The sequence below is a fragment of the Terrapene carolina genome, unplaced genomic scaffold, assembly GCF_002925995.2.
Source record: "Terrapene carolina triunguis isolate 2854851 unplaced genomic scaffold, T_m_triunguis-2.0 Scaffold89, whole genome shotgun sequence".
NCBI lineage: Eukaryota > Metazoa > Chordata > Testudines > Emydidae > Terrapene > Terrapene triunguis.
This window is the reverse complement of record NW_020664440.1, coordinates 11,794,311-11,811,964: the sequence shown is the minus strand read 5'-3', so window position 1 is coordinate 11,811,964 and position 17,654 is coordinate 11,794,311. Positions and strand designations below refer to the sequence as shown.

The following is a 17,654-nucleotide window of genomic DNA, read 5'->3' as shown; positions in this document are numbered from 1 at the left end:
CCCCCCCCCAGCACCTGCCTTCCAGATTTGAACACCTCAAAATTCAGGAGTGCTCAAGCTCAGTTTGGTCAGCTGTTACTTCATTTCTCCCAAATCAAATATACTGATCCACTGTAACTTGCTGTAGAAAAAATAGGATAAAATTGAGCAAGAAATGCTTCCCAGTGGTTATTAGGACTGGAATTGCTATTTTCAACAGCCATTGCCTTTTGTTTGTTTGTTTGTTTAAAAGGAAGACAGTGATATTGCATTGACAAATTCCCCATAGAAAGAAAGAGTGAAACAAAAGAATAATAAAGGCACCTCAACTTTTCCTCATTTATGTAGGACAGTCTTATAATATGCATCCAGATATCCTCCAATCACACAAGCTGAAAATTGTTCCACTTTACTGCAGTTCTGTAACCATATGGAAACCAATCCTGTCGGTGTTCTGTGCACATTCAAAATTCCTGCTGAATGACCTGCCCTGGGAGCGAGTTACCAGTGACCCAGGGCTGCGGCGGAAGGAGGGTGCAGGGCAGGGGGGGAGAGCCCAGGGCTGGGGCGGCAGGAGGTGTGTGTGTGGGGCAATGGTGGGGTGGTAGGGGGAGCTCAGAGCTGGGGCAGCAGGGTGTGTTTGTGGGGGAGAGCCCAGGGCTGGGGCGGCCGGGGGGTGCGGGTGGGGGGGGTGAGAGTCCAGGGCTGGGGCGGCAGGGTGGTGCGGGTCGGGGGGGGAGAGCCCAGGGCTGGGGGTGCGGGTGGTGGGGGAGAGCCCAGGGTTGGGGCAGCAGGGGGGTGCGGCGAGGAGCCCAGGGCTGGGACGAGGGGCAGCCAAAATTTTTTTTGCTTGGGGCGGCTAAAAACCTAGAGCCGGCCCTGATTGATAAGCACATTTAGTCCTTCAACTTTGGATCATGTAATGATATACTCCATTTGTGAACACTCCTAGTTACTATCCAACAATTTTATCCATAACTACAGTTTGGTATCCTTGTTATTAAAGGGTAAAATATTAAGTATTTTAGGTAGGTAGGTCCCAAGTCAATTAGGGCTTTAAATTACAGTCTTCACCTTAAACTTCACCTGCAAACCAACCAGCACAGATCATCTAGTGGAGGCTGGATATGCTTAGCTTGAATTTAAGCTTTTACTAGGCCAATTTAATCAATGGTGTAGTGCTGCTGAAGTAAAAACAACAACAACAAAACAAATAAAAAGACCACACTCACACACTAGGAATAAATTTGGCCCATATTTTTGTTTCTATGCTTTAAACAATTTTTTTTCTTCACTTTTCCTCAGCACACAATAAAACTGGCTCCGTACTACTAACATAACTTAAAACCAAATATTTCAAGTCTTACTACCACTATCCTCCAGGGACAATAAAAGCCACACTGTAAAGTAGAATACCAAAAAGCAAGAGAGAGTACTCTCTCCAAAATGAATCAGTGAGAAAGAAACCCACAACAACAGAATATAAATTCCATCATTGAATGCAGGTCTGGAAGCAACAGATTTGTTTTATTATTATATTCTTTAGACTGGCTATACTGCCTCCATAGAATTTAGAGTGCACCATACAGTGTTACAGTATGTAATAGAATCCTTAGCTGAAATACTGTATGCATCTAAAATAAAATGTACATTTGTGAACTAGTCAATGCATTTCATGTAACTTCCTAATAGTAAAAGATAATGCTAGTTACAGAGATTATTTGATGTCCTCTTGTTACTACATCGATGCATAGGAAAGAGTGCCACCTATTGAGTCAGCAAAAACAATTTCTTTAGCATCCGGCTTTTTCCCCCCCCCTTGGAGGTCTCCCACCCAAGTACTGACCCAATCCAACCTTGATTATATTGAAAATTTGATGAGAGCATAGCCTGGGGTTATGTATCTGGTATATTGCTAACTAATTAACAACATCACATTACTTATCCACTGTTTTCCTCAAGACTCTGACTACGGATATCTTTTGCATACTTAGTTCTACCTGCAGGGTGTTTGCTATTCTCTCAATGTATTTTTTTCTTCTTCCTTTTTTTTTTTTTAGCAGACAGTCTATGAATTTAAAAACCCTTTAAAAAAGTAATACAAGCAGTTCATGCAGAAGCTGAATTCCCCCACCACCTCATGTCTCAGCTGACTCTTTTTTTGAGTTATTCAGACAAAATGAAGAATAAAGCACCACATTCACACAAGCAGAAATAATGTAGAGATGACCAGCTATGTGGTCAGAAAGAAGTAGTTTGTTAAACAGTGGACCTATACTATAGAATTAACCCTAGGGTGGAAAGCAGCTTGCGAAGATATTTTCAGCAAGCATAGTGACAGAGTGAATATTTTATTACACTCACTGTACATTCACCTGCAAACTATCCATTTAATCCATTGAGAAACAACATTCTACATTTTGTTGCTTGAAGTATTCCATTTACAATGTACTGTAAGTATTGTGAAAAATATTAGTGAGACTTTAGAGTATTTTATCCCTCTTTTATTAAAAGAATACCATTAGAAAATGGCAGGCTGTAAATAACATCTCCTTCTTCAAAGACAGACTTGATAATTCCACTTAACAAGGGGCAACAATACTCACAAAATGATCAGGGTTGGTTTTCTTTAGAAAAGTCAAAGCCAAACCCACCTGCTAAACAATGTAAAAAATGTTGTGTCTTACCTCTGGCATAAGGGGTTGGCCATTTTTTAACCAACTGTAGGAAGGACTTGGTTTTCCACTTGCCTTGCATTCCCAAAACAAGCTGTCATAGAGAGACAGATAGGCATTTTGGATTTTTTTATCCCATTCAGGGAGTGCTGTATTAACAAGACAAAAAGTGCAAAGCATTGTAAACAGAAGCCAGGCTTTTGGTTTGCTCAGTTTACAGCCTATCACATGGACCAATATTGTCTCATTGTTTCCTTGTACTCCTCAGTCTGTCTGTATCCATCTGTTGTCTTTTGTCTTATACTTGGATCATAAACTCCCTGGGTAGGGACCATCTATTGGTTCTATGTTTGTACAGTGGCTAGCCCAATAGGATCCTGGTATATGACCGGGGCTCCTAAGCACTACGGTAATAATACTAGCAATAATAGGGTGACCAGATAGCAAGTGTGAAAAATTGGGACAGGGGGTGGGGGGTAATAGGAGCCCATATAAAAAAAAAGCCCCAACTATCAGGACTGTCCCTATAAAATCAGGACATCTGGTCACCCTACGTAATAATAAATAACAAACCGCATTCTTGGGGGGTGCACTGGGAGATATCCCTCTGTGAACTCTTCAGTGGACCAGGGGACTGTGACAGGATGATGACATCTGCTCTCCCTGGTGTGCTGATCCTGCTCCAGAGACTAGCACAGAGGAGAGCTGGAGCAGAATCCCACCTATTCCTTGCTACTGTTTGCCGTTTTTGAGCTGATAGGCATCCCTGAGAGGCATACACAGGGAGCGCTCACTGAGTTCTCCTGCAAGAGACACTTGGGCAGGGTGTTCAAAATGCAGAGAGGCTCTTTCTGCCCATACCATCTTGCGCTCCAGTGTAAGGGCCAATCACAGTTCTGCCTTAATTAACAAAGAAGATCATTGTAATTTCAGGGGATGATCAGAACAAGATACTGTGACAAAATATCCTTCAGTGTTATTCCTGATACACAGCTACCTATTGGTTGAATCCTGACTCTGTATCCCCAAATTGTTCATCCATGGAGGCAAAGCTCTCTTACAGTCCAATCCCTGCATTGGGAATGTACATTTGTGATAAAAGAACAAGTTGGTAAAAGCAGACCATGCTTACCGTTAATTATGAGCCGTATTTATTATAGTAGTGCCCAAGGACTAACCAAGAATGGAGCCCATTGTGCTAGGCAATGTACAAATACAACGTAGCAGACAGTTCCTGCCCCAAAGAACTTACAGTCTAAATAGATAAGACAGACACAGGGTAGAGGAAATGGACAGAACTTTCTTCAGCAGTGTGGGAATTAAGCGTGAGGAAGTAAATCACACACAAATCATGCCATCCTGCTTATAAAATCATGAAAAATGCTTGTGAAAATGTTTGTGCTATTTATATACATTTCATTGCCTACCAACAATTATGAATGAAATTGCAAAGCACAATTAATAAGCTTGTAATCTTAATTGCATTTACTGCATTAATAATTGTATAATTAAATTTGTAGTTATTAGTCATGGCAAGGTAATCTGCTAAATGTAATACAACCGTCTGATTAACATTCCATGAAAACAACTAGACAATGAAAACAAAATAACCCCAACCAAAGCATCATCATCAACAACAATTAAAGCAGCAGCAAATTGTTCTATTCCTGGCATAAACCTGTGCTTTGACATTAACCTGGAGATTGGTAGTCTACCAGTTAAACCAGACTCTGTACATTAGAATGAAAGTTTCCTAAAGAAAGAAAGAAATGTCTGCTGACATAGAGCCAACTGCAGGATCAGAGAGCTTAGTTTTAAATGATCATGTCTCATTGTCCTGTTTTATTCGTTACTCTCCTCACTTTAAAATTATTTCTGGCCTACAAAGAAGAGTGCCATACTTCGCTATTTAAGGAAAGAATGTGGGCTGGTCCTATGTACCCATGCATGAGAGCAAAGGTGATAAGATGCCCCCTGATTTTCCTGTGTGGGCTACATGCATCTTGGGTCATAGAATAGGAGTGGGGATTGGTTTCATAGGGCTGCTACTCTACACTTCTGTGCAGCTGGGCAAGGGGTAGTTGGAGAATGACTCCCTTCTACAACACATTGGTCAACACAGCTAAACCAGGCTGGTAGGTGAAGGAATCTGCTACTGGTATAGATCAGAGGGTCACAATTCCTTCCCTATGTTCATGGGACATCACAGCTACATGCTGCCCCCATGATATGGGCTGAGCGTAAATTCTCTATCCATCCCTTAATGTTTCATGTAAATACATGAGATTTCTTTCTGCCTTATATTAACCTTCATAGCTGCAGCATGGCACAGCCTACATTTTTCAATCTGATACTAATACACAATATCTTGTACTCGCTGAAGTTTAAATTGTAATTCAGAGGTCATTTCAAGCCTCCAATCCTTTTATTAATCAGCTTAACCTGAAACTATATTCTTCACTGATATCTCCTTGCAAGGGGCTAATGGACTTCATTATCTTTGTCTTGTACAGAATATTTCCAAATGCTAACATACTCTATGTAAAAACAATTCCATTTGCTCACCGTAGATTATTAGTTGACCTCTTGCAATGTTTCTTCCTCTAATGTTCCCTGCAATACATTCATAAAAGCCTTCATCTTCCTGCTGAAAATCTGGGATTTCAAGGACTCCTTTGGATTTGTAGTGTTTAATTTTCTTTGCCAATGGGTGTCCATCACTCCTCTTCCAGCTAATACTGGGAACTGGACTAAATAATTAGACTTCATTAGATGTGGGGATAGTTCAATCAATACATCAGAGAAAAGATAAGTATAATCCCTTAACAATTACTCCAGGGGGAAAAGGGAAAGGATTTTAAATAAAGTTTAAAAACACTTCCACATTTCTAAAATGTTTAATTAAAATGGTCTCCAAGGATGGGATTTTCAGATGCATCCAAGTGACTTAGGAGCACAAATCCCATGCAATTGGACAGGCAATTGGAATTGTGTTCCTAAGTCACTTAAGTGCTTTTGAAAATCCCAGCCTCAGCCAATACTGCTTCACCCAGATCTGCTCAACTTTTAGGACCAAATCCTGACATCTGATACCAGAGAGAGAGACAGAAAGGAGACTGGGGGAGGGGAAACCTTAGAAAGCTTGAAAGGGCAGCTAATCTTCATGCAAGAATCTGAATTATTGGTTGGTTTTCAGAACAAACAAAATGTCTGCACCATTTCAGATACTCATTGCTAATCAGAATGATGAAACTTCTGACAGGCACACAAAGAAGGAATGAAGAGCTATACATAAGGACATAAAAAGATGGAGTGAAGGGAGGGTACAAAAAAAGAGAAATGAGCAGAGAATGGGAAAAGAGCATGAGTGACTGAGTCAGGAAGAAGGTAAAGAGACAAGGGAGAATATTTCCTTGTTTCGCATTTTATAGCTTTTTATCGTTTCCATTTATGTTCGGATCAATGTATTCTATATATGATAAAAAATACTCAAGTGTGAACAAGGCTATAAATACTTCTTGAGTTTCTGGTAATATCACAGACCATACAAGCTTCACCTTCATGATTTATTGTGTCACCAGAACACTTTGAAATATTAATAGTCTTGCATTTCACGGTTGCCTTTCATGGTACTGAAAAGTAAAGTAAGCTGCTTTTCCATTGCAGAAGATCTGTTACACGGGGAACAGCTTTTTGAAGAGGCTTTTACTGAATGTTGGAGTGATTGTTTTTCCCTGTGGCTAGCAATGTCATCAGAAAATATTCCGTGCTAAAATTTAGAATGGCAACAAATATATGTTGTGTAACTTGTTGTATGCATGTTCCAAGGGAGCAGTAAGTATATGTCCTGATCCTGCATGCTCCTCTTCATGGGCAGATCTCTGCTCCTGCATAGAGCCTCATTGTTTATGTCTGTACTGCTAATAAAACCTCACAGCTGGCTGACTCAGGATGACAGGGCTCAGGCTTAGGGGCTGTTTAACTGCGGTGTAGACGTTCGGGCCTGAGCTGCAGCCCAAGCTCTGGGAACCTCCCACCTTGCAGGGAGGATCCTAGAGCTTGGACTCTGAGAGTCAGGGTCCCGGCCCTGTATCAACTTGTAGAGCAGGAGCTATCGTGTGTATGAGTCTGTGTCTAATTATATTGAGAGAGAGGTCAAATGTTATCTGTATGGAAATATAATTATCTAAGTAGGGAAAAAAACAAATGTGCACAGAACAATTTACAGTTACAGCACCATGAAATTGAATGAAAGACAAAATCATGCAAACCTCACTTGGTTAAGGTACCATTACAAACTCAAAACTCAGACCAGACGCACTGAAAACTTTGCAAATGTTTTCAGCAATCTAGTGCTGGCAGAAGTTGATAAATTGTGCAGCAGAAGGACTTTTACCCTAAGCTCTTTTCTGCTATATGAAACTGAAAAGTATAGCATTGTTGCCTGCCTAAAAAGGCCTCGAGATGGCAAACAGGGGTCCGTCGCCCGGTGTGCTTGGCACCAATAAAGACACCGAGGGGAGAAAGCAAGCCAAGTTTATTTCAGAGCTCTGAAATGGCACTAGGAGACCAGCATGTCTCAAATCCAGTGCAACACATACGAACAACTTTTACCTTTTATACTCCAAACTGTTTCTGTGTAAGCCTTTGTTCTGTTACTCCCTCTTACTCCCTCTTACTCCTCCCACCCTCCCTCCTGTAGCAGTTACAATTAGAAAAGTTCCCATTCGCCTGCTTATCTTTTGGCCTTGCAAGGCCTGTTTACAGCAGTCTGAGCAAAACAGCAGCTGTAGGCTAGAGAAAAGCTGACCCTTACATTTCTGCTTCAGCATGTAAGCAGTTAGCACAGAAGTAGGTGAGAGTTCACAAAATGGAGTCTGGGAGTTCAGATAGGCCCAGAGCAGAAGAGCTTCATCGGCTCTTTGGCCTTCTACTCCCCTGAGTTACCTGGTAGCTATGCCTAGTGGACCCCAACAGCATCAAGACCAGAACTTTAGCTGAAAACCCTCTAAGAGCTATTAGAGAACTCAGTGATCTATCTAGCTATCTTAGTATTTCATCATAACTATGCTGCCTACACAGCCAGTGTCCAGTTATATGCAATTCATTCTGGGCCTGACTGTGGCATTTAGCCACAGCCCTGAGTGAATATATATGATTCTAATCTGACCCCTCAGAGTAGTTTATTCAGTTACATCGAAGTGAGACTGGGAAATGGCTGAGAGCTAACTGAAGGAGTCTTAACCGAATTAAAACTAAGGTAATGTAAGTAGCAAGGGGAAGCACCTGGAGGAAGCAACCAAGATTTTATCAGTGCCCACAATTAATGTGCTATGCCCTCTTTTCTTGTGCAGGTTTGTAACCTACAGGGCTTTTTGGGCCCCAAGTATCTTCTAGATGGTCAGATAGCAGTGGTTGTAAATTGATTCGTTTTATTACAAAGTAAAATGATTACTTTTATTATTTGTGGTTCTCCAGGAGGTTATACTCTCTTTTTTGCAGATGAAGACTTGTTCACTGTTATCCAGGGCTCTGCTTCTGTACATTGGATTATTGCAAAACACACTGCTTCTTAAGCTCATGTAAAAAATGCAGCTAGTGTGCAGAAAAGGCCTGTCCCCTCATTATTGTGATCAAGATTACGAAAAAGCTTAGTTGGAGTAGATCTTGCTATAGATTGACTGAGGCCATTGATAACAGGCAGGAGAACATGGCAGGCTTTTAAAAATGATATTGCATATTAAACAATGGATGAATTGCTAAACTTTTTAAAACTGTATCTTTGGGGGCGGGGGTTAGCTGGCAAAAAGATGAGAAAGTAGGAACCATTGAGGGGGAGGGTGGAAAAAGACAAAAAAAGAAACAACAATTAAGTGTATTCACTCATACTTTGTTATCCAGAAATGACTATTTAAAGATTTCCTACCCTCTTCCTGGTTTGTTTTATCTTAGCAATCACTATTCATGAATAAGGAAAGTCTTCAGCGGACACCAAGGCCAGAAGCAGGGCTCTGTGGAAAAATGCCTCTTCTGTCAATCTGTCAACTCAGATTTAGCAAGGCCTGAGCTGAAGATGTCCTCCTGTTTTCCTTATCCATGCCAGATCCTTATAATTACTTCCTTGGGGATCTTTCAAGACAAAATCTCCTCCTCTTTTCTTCCCCCTTTCCTTTGAACCAACGCGATTGAAATGCATTTCTCCTCTGTTGTGAACTATTACAGGATGACAGAAGTAAAAGTCAGCATTTGGCTCATCAACTTTGCTCTATTTAAATTAGTAATTGCAATAAATACTCAACAGTACTTTGTTCTCTCATAGCAGAGGCTTAGACCGAGTGAATGGCCTAGTTTTATCAATATTGAGAATTCATTTGTGAGGACAGCAGCTCCAGCAGACCTTCTCCAACCCAAATTATAGGTTAAATGACTGCTGTTGCAGTCTATAGTTGGATCAGTGTTTCTTTTATGTGCCTATCATACATAAATAGAATCTGCATTATCTGGGCTGTTTGAGAAGGTTTGCATTTCTCCATTGGCTTTTTCTGGTAACTCATTAGCATGGGCTTTCCATGTCTTCAATCACTATTTTTTGCACAAGGCAGCTTTTTATCTGGTTTCTATAGATTTAAATGACACCCTGTTACCAATGAGCTTCTATTCATTACAGTAGAACCTCTTAGTAGCAACCTATTACAGTGGGCCAAATGAAACATTTTGACTAAGGGGAGGAAAAAAAAGGAAACACTGAATGGATTTAAAATGGGTAAATTAAAATTCACCTTAACAAAGAGAAAGTAATTTTTTGCTGCTAGTCACTTTTATTAAAAGTCAGTGCTTTAAGGAGCTTAAGTATTGATAAACACACACACAAAATTGTCCAAATGCCAATCTTGGACCTTTATAATGGGAAGTATTTTCTATGGGAGGATTTGTGTTCATTATTTTTAAGATCAGAATTATCTCAAACGCTAGTGAATCACCATAACATGAAGGGTCAGACTGTAGTACCCTTACTCACACTGAGTAGTACCTAACACTATAAGTAGTCCCACTGACAATAGTGAGAGTGCTTGGAGTGTAAAGTATACTCAGTGTGAGTTAGGATATCACAGACTGGCCTTGAGTGTTTCCCCTTTTTTTAACTTTTCCTTTCTCAAACACATATAATAGAAGACTTAGGCCTGGTCCACACTAACCCCCCACTTCGAACTAAGGTACGCAAATTCAGCTACGTTAATAACGTAGCTGAATTCGAAGTACCTTAGTTCGAACTTACCGTGGATCCAGACGCAGCAGGCAGGCTCCCCCGTCGATGCCGCGCACTCCTCTCGCCGAGCTGGAGTACCGGCGTCGACGGCAAGCACTTCCGGGATCCTTGGGGGGAGGGATAGCTCAGTGGTTTGAGCATTGGCCTACTAAACCCAGGGTTGTGAGTTCAATCCTTGAGGGGGCCATTTAAGGAACTGGGGTAAAAATCTGTCTGGGGATTGGTCCTGCTTTGAGCAGGGGGTTGGACTAGATGACCTCCTGAGGTCCCTTCCAACCCTGGTATTCTATTCTATGAAGATCGATTGCTTACGGCCGGACCAGGAAGTAGGTGTAGACCTGCCCTTAGAGGCATCTCTTGTGCATTCATTCCAAAGGGGAATAAGTCTTGAGCAGGTTTAATATAAGAAGCACACACAAAAAAGGATTATAGAGTGCCAGCCACTTGAGGTCCACTTCTCATCTGTCATTCCCCTTGAAAATACATAAGAAGGCATGAATATGGTGAAATAGTGTGAATGCAACTTTATGGACTTTCAGCGTAACAGGAATTCCAGCTCATAAGTGATCACACAGCACCCAGACCTTTCCAGATCTTTGGTCTGTGAAGGCCTCTTACGAAGCACAGTCGGGCGTCTCCATCATAATAGGAGATCGGTCCTACACACATAAATGTTTCTCCTTCCCTACTTGCCCCAGAAATCAGATATCCACTCCAAAGGCTCAGCCTTTTCCCCGGTTCCCATCTGGATTTAAATCTCCACTGTGCAGTAGTGTGCAGGGAGCTTCAATGGAGCTGGTCTTCCTAGTACACAGGGGGTATGCATCCCTTGTGTTGGCTCCCCAAAGTCCTGTCCCTCTACTTCTAACCCAGCCTCCCACTACCTCCGACACATACAGTTGCATTAGCTCTGCTGCAAATAGGCCCTCCACAACAAAACAGGGGCAATATTTGTTCCTCTATTAACAATCAACTCATGTACCTTTGCTTTCATTTAATACATAACAATAAACAGACTAAATTAAGTAATTGTTTAGGATTGGAAAGATTTGTAATGTCTAAGAACAATGAGGACAATTTAAAAAAGTATTGCACTTCCCAAATAAGAAAACACAGTATATAAATGTGTGTGTGTCTGTGAACATAAATCTATAGTTTGTTTCAGAGCTCCAGAGCACCTAGGGACACTGGGCACAGCTACTACTTTTATTCATATTCTACAGCACAGACCGCAGAGTCACAAATCCATAAGTTACTAAATTAGATAGAAAAGAAGACAAAAATATTTGATTTTGGGGGATAAGTCTTATCACACTGGGCCTCAATTTAATGTGTTTGTAACGTCATAGTCTGCACCAATAGGAAAGTTCCATCTCTTCATGAAATGAAGGCACATATAGCATAACAGCCAGTCGATCACACTGTATTTGTGTAGCATCTTTCATGCTCTGCATCTCAGGACACTTCACAATAAAATTAAATTTGCAGCTTAGATAATTAAGACCATGCCTGGTTAAACAAATGAGACAAAGCTGAGATTTGAAAGCTGCTATAATGTCTGCATCAAATACTGACACACGAAAGAATTAAGATCCAAAGGGCATAATAATTAAAGGGCTCAAACTTCTAATCATTCCGCTTGATTACTTGGAGAGCTGAGGCTTCCATTCCTCTGCAAGAGATGTTTGGTCAGACATGTGACAACAATCAAGTGATCCACCTCAAGCAGTGCAACAGGGAGATGGAGATGATCCCCCTGGAGCTTATAAGTGGTGCTGTAACAGGGGAGGGATAGCTCAGTGGTTTGAGCATTGGCCTACTAAGCCCAGGGTTATGAGTTCAATTCTTGAGGAGGCCATTTAGGGATCTGCAGCAAAAATCTGTCTGGGGCTTAGCCCTGCTTTGAGCAGGCGGTTGCACTAGATGACCTCCTGAGGTCCCTTTTAACAGTGATATTCTATGATTCTGTGTAATGCTAAGAATTCGTTGTCTCTAGCAGTTAATGTGCAAAGCATAAGCCAAAATATCCATTCCCTGAATCAGAAGTATGGGCTAGAAATTGTCCAACCCATTTTTAGCATATTAGAACTGGAGAATATCATTTAAAAAAGATTGGGAGCCTTCTAGTGGTCCTCCCTGTCTTCTATTTCAGTAGCCACCAGATCCTAGCAGAGTATCAGTGTGTAGAGTTAGCTAGAGCTTGCATGTTTTTATATAGTTAGTAAGCATGTTTGGAAAGTATAGACACAATGTCCAAAAAGTGTGGCAAGATGATGGGGACCCCCCCATGATAAGTGTTCTGGGTTATGAGTCAAAGGGCCTGAGCTATATAGACTCCATATATGTGTTTGTAAGTTCTCTGATCCAGCAATGGCCATATGCCCAGGCTCCCAAAAGGATTATTTCTGATGTTAGCAGAGATAATCTATATGGGGAATGGCTATGAACAGGGTTATCCCACTCAGAATACAAGTGAACTTTGCATTTGCAGCATGTGTGCCTGTTTTGGAGCCATTTTGTTTATTTTCACAACACGTAAGCATGCTCCTATTCCCATTTGGCCCAGGTCAGGGTGAAAAAGCATTTCTGGAAAGGTGTCTCATTTTGGAAGTTATGTATTTTATCAAAAACATAAACATTAAAATGCTTTTTAAAAACTCAAAATCAAACCAAAACTGTTTTTGACATTTAGTTTTGCTAAAAAAAATGAAACATTTTTGTTTCAGTTTGAGCCTGAAATTATTCCCCCTCCCCCACCCATTTGTTTGTTTAGCCACCAAACTGAAATTAGGTGAAGGTTCCTAACTATCAAAGGAGTGAAGCACTGGAAGAGCCTTCCAAAGGGAAGAATGGGGACAAAAAACTTGTTTTAAAACTAAGCTTGATAAGTTTATAAAAGGGATGGTATGATGAGACTATAATGACATACGTTTACTATTAGTAAATATCTCCAACAGCTGGAGGTGGGACAATAGAGGAGGAGGGCTCTGAGTTGCTACAGAGAATTCTTTCCCAGGTGTTTGGCAGATGGGTTTTGCCCACATGCCCAGGGTCTAACTGATGACCATATTTGGAGTTAAGAAGGAATTTTATCCCAAGTCAGATTGTCAGAGATCCTAGGTGGCTTCTGCCTTCCTTTGCAGTGTGGGGCCTGAGTCATTGCTGGTTTAAACTAGAGTAAATGGTGGAACCTCTGTAATGTGAAGTCTTCATGTCAAGATTTGAGGACTTCAGTAACTCAACCAGAGGCTATGGGCCTACTGTGGGAGTGGGTGGGTGAGGTTCTGTGGCCTGTGATGTGCAGGAGGTCAGACTTGATGATCATGATGGTCCCTTTTGGCGTTAAAGGCAATGAGTCTGATCCTTTATTGCAGTAAACCCCTTCAAAAGCATAATGAAAGTAATAATATCTAGCGCTATTGATACAGTTAAATCCAAAATGTGACCTTTAATGTTGCATGGAGGTAACATTCAGTGGAGTGAACACAAGGCTGGAACTCAGAAGTTTAGATCCCAAGTTCTGCCACTGAGTTGCCGTGTGGCTATGGGAATTTAGTCAAGTAACTCTTCTGAATTTCAGTTTCCCTCTGTGTAAAATGATGAAACTAAAGCACATTTAATTGCTTCATTTGTCCTATTCTGCTCACCCTTCTAGTTAATCATAAATGTAACTGCTATTCATCTGATGGTGATGCATGATATTTGTGTCCTCCAACCCACCCGGTCACCCAACACTTTCAATACTAATTTATTTTCCATCTAAAAGTCAAAGGTTTCTTCATGGTCTTGGGAAGCTATACACAGAGTCTTGTATTCTCCAGAATACGATTCACTGTCAGTAGATGATCCATGATTTGAAAATTACTTTTGAATACTGCCTGCTCCATGCTTGATGCAAATTGAAAGATACTCCATTCATCACTAATTATGGGGGTCTTTCATGCTTGTTTTATAATTTGATATTAATGTTGTTTTTCAGCTTGGAGGTACATTTCTGTCCTTCAAATATTTTGCGAACAGCTAACGTACATGCAGCTTCTCCATCCACCGGGAAACCATCTCAACTGAGTTAATCTAATATTGATGCTCTGTTCACCTTCACTTTCTTGGCAATTCAACTTGCTGATTTCTGAGATCTATTGTGACAAAAAATTGCTTTCTTCTTGGCAGCCAAACTGCCAGTGAAACAGAGTTCTGCAAGGATTCCCCCCCCCCGCCCAGTATACTAATTGGTCTTTGTTCAGTCAGGTACTTCACTATTGGTTATATCTATTAGAGTCCAAGACACAGGAACCTTTGAAGAAGTTGGAGGGGGAGGGGTGAGGCCAAAGTACCCCCTCTCTCTCTGAAGGTGGCTGCTCTGGTAGTAAGCCAGCTGCCCTCTCTTCTGACAACACAGCAGCTCCTGCTGGGTGAAAGGTATAATTGCAGCACATCCCTGGCAGAATCTATTATTCTGCTGGATGGAAAAAAAATCTGCAGGGGACAAATTGGGGGAGGGGCAAGTTCCAGTGCCAGTGATTAGTCAAATAATGTAAGAGACAGAGGAAGCTAAATTTATCCTTTGATCTTCAACTTTCCAGAACCATCCAACCAAAAGATAGTCAACAGAACGTCTATTTTTACTTATAACTAAAGATAGACAAACAGTTTTTGATAAAATAAAACCTCTTTCTAGGTCTTTTGTCATTTCTAATTCCCACTGTTACCTAATGTTTTTAACCATGCTGTAATAAATAATAATAATCGAGACAGTTTCAGTCTACAGTTACACTAGTTTACACGAAGAGTAAGTCCACGGACATCATCGGACGTACCTTGTATTTCCATCAACCTAACACCAATCCATCGCTATCCCACTTCTTAATGTATTATCATTCCTTGTATATATAATAATAAATAGAATACCACCTTAATTATCTTGATCTAAACTATCATGACATTTTTTTTTGAATCACCGTTACTAAGGCAAATAAAACCAAATCAAGACTAATGGATTTTGAAGTCATGAAATATTAAGTCCATTAATTACAATTAATGGTAAATTATTCTTTCTAGTACTGACATTTTATTATGCAGCTGTACTTATTACCTGAACTTTTTCTTCTGACATTGCAGCTGTTCAACAAGAGACTTTACCTCAGGAGGCAGAATAATTCTAACGATCCCCACCCCTACCCCCAGGCTTCCCCACAAGTCCTTTAGTTTTTAAAATCACTGGATGAATTTTATCTCTATTATTAGTTTCTGGCAGATTTCGGTAACTGAAATTTTCTACATGGTATTGTTTTCTCACTCTCAATTATTATATATGTGGCACCCACTAGAGTTAAGGGTGAACATTTCAGCTATAATCTCCTTTTTATATATTTATACTTATATTCATTTTGCCATCTGTAATAACATATAATGATTACTTACTATTTACAGTGCCCCAAAGTGTTACCAAACAAATAAAAGGCCATAGCATAGAGGCTAAGGTCTTTATCTAACACCATTTTTTGGGCTATTTCTTAACAGCTACAGCGCTAGTATTGAAAAGCTACACAGAAAAAAATGAAATTAGAAGTTAATGTGATATTTATTAGCATTTTGGGGATTGGAAATGCTTGTTCTTTACTGTTATTTGCAGCACTATGCCATAAATTTTGCAGAAAAGGTAAAATTATTAATTCTTCATTGAGACGCTTCAGAATTACCTGAGGTCCCAATCATTGTTATACTAGTTTACATGCTGTGTCCAGGGTGTAGGAAATATTGTAGCGAGGAAAAGATATATATAAAAAGTCAATATTCTTTCAGAAAGAAATGTTAGATCACTGCATATAAGCAAAAAGAAGCATTTGGCAAGAGAAGTCTAATCATAGAATTGCCAATAAGTCAACAACTTCATTCTTATTGTGATTTAGAATCCATCAAACTGGTGTTAATACAATGGGATGGCTAAGAACAAAAGACTCAGGAGTCAGAAAATACAAACAATGTTTATAGTTCAGTCTTAACTCTGATCTCATGCTCTTATATCTTAGAGTGCCAATGTGTTTTGTGAGCAGCAGTCATTGGTGTGGTTTTATATTCCAGAAAAGGAAAAGGTAGTGTTTCTCTAAACACCGTGAAAGTACTTTCATTTAAGGCTTTTGGAGCGCAATAGCACAGCAGGTTGTCTATAACCAGCTTAGGTGTGAAAGATCTCTGTAATACAGAGCACAAAGACATTGACAGCTGATGGCACTGGCCAACCCAAGTGGACTAACAGTATGAATATATATGAGTGAATAATGGGAATGCAGTTCTGAAGCCCAAGAGAGACAATACCGCATAACATCTGAGCTATATAAGAGGTGTATTTAAAAAAACATTGAGCTGATATGTATAGACAATACTAAGCACCAGATTTTTTTTTTAAAGTATTTAGGCTCCTATACACACCTTGTGGGATTTCCAAAAGCACCTAGGCTTAGAGGTGTGCTAAGTGATTGTTCAGTTTGCTAACAGTTCCAGAAAAAAAAATGTTTCAGGTTGACCTGTAATAAACATTTTTTTGAAATTATTGGCAAACAAATAAATTGAAAAAAAATCATTTTGGAATGAACTAAATATTTTATTAGACCTGAAATTAAATGCTTTATTTTGACTTTGAGGTTTTAAAATGTACATATTTTTAAATAAAAGGAAAGGAAATTTTGAAATGAAGTCATTTTTATAGAAAAGACAAAACATTTTCTTTATAAAATTTGAAATAGCACATTTTACTTTTTTTAGAATTGTTTATTTGTTTGTTTATTTATTTATTTTGGTGGGTGAACAGGTTACCAATTCAGCAAATTTGACACAAATTCATTAAATGTTTGGTTGACCTAAATCTGAAATTTTTGTCAAGAGGAGAATTTAGTCAAAAAATGTTGCCCATCTCTACATAGGTGACTAACTTCAGTTGAAATCAGTGGGAGTTAGGAACCTCGATGCTTTTGAAAATTCCATTGAGCACATATTTGCATATTGAGGCACCTAACTTCCTTTAATAATATGGCCCTATGTAACCTGCTTAAGAATGATGCACATAATATACTTTTTTTTCCTGCTGTACTCATACATGCCTGTCAACTCTGGAATGGTGTCTTTTCACATATTCACATGCTGGTACAAATGCGGTGCATGGCTGAATTCGTTTTAAAAATATCAAGGACTGCATAAAGGAAGAGAGAGTATATCTGTACTATAGCAAATCTATAATGGAAAAATTCTCCTAAAACTCCATTACACAGATTTGAACACCAAACAGCACCCATCCATTACACACTTGTTCCACTAAGTACATATTGTCAGTACTGTATCAATGATATCCATATTTATTTATTTATTATTGTTCAATAGTCACTGTTACTTACTGAATGTACCCCAAAGATACCATACCAGCACCAATATCAGCTGTGATTAAATATGTGGAGTAGCAGAAGCTGCTTTGAACAACTCTAACTTGCTCCCTGTTTTAAACATAACTCAGAGAATACCATACTGTTTAACGGATTTGGCCTTAGCCACACCTCCTTTTGGATAGTCAGATCACGTTCACTTTTTTTACAGAGTGCCCAAAATGTGAACAAGCCACATGCACCACATTATTATGCCCTTCTTGGGCTTCCTGAAATAATATGGCAACATTCTTTTTTAATGTGTAACTTACATGCCTTTTGAGATGTCTCCATGTAGCCAGTATCTCTTTCTGTCGTATG

General features: G+C 39.8%; 1 protein-coding gene across 1 annotated transcript in view; it reads right to left on the bottom strand.

Moving 5' to 3' along the window:
* Window positions 1–17,654, bottom strand: part of LOC112103401 (contactin-6-like) — a 131,687-nt gene that overhangs the window by 63,697 nt on the left and 50,336 nt on the right. The window contains exons 5-6 of the mRNA XM_024195170.1: window positions 5,220–5,404; window positions 2,667–2,803 (exon numbers count right to left, since the gene is read on the bottom strand). Of these exons, the coding sequence (XP_024050938.1) occupies window positions 2,667–2,803; window positions 5,220–5,404 (322 nt within the window). The remainder of the gene's footprint in view (window positions 1–2,666; window positions 2,804–5,219; window positions 5,405–17,654) is intronic.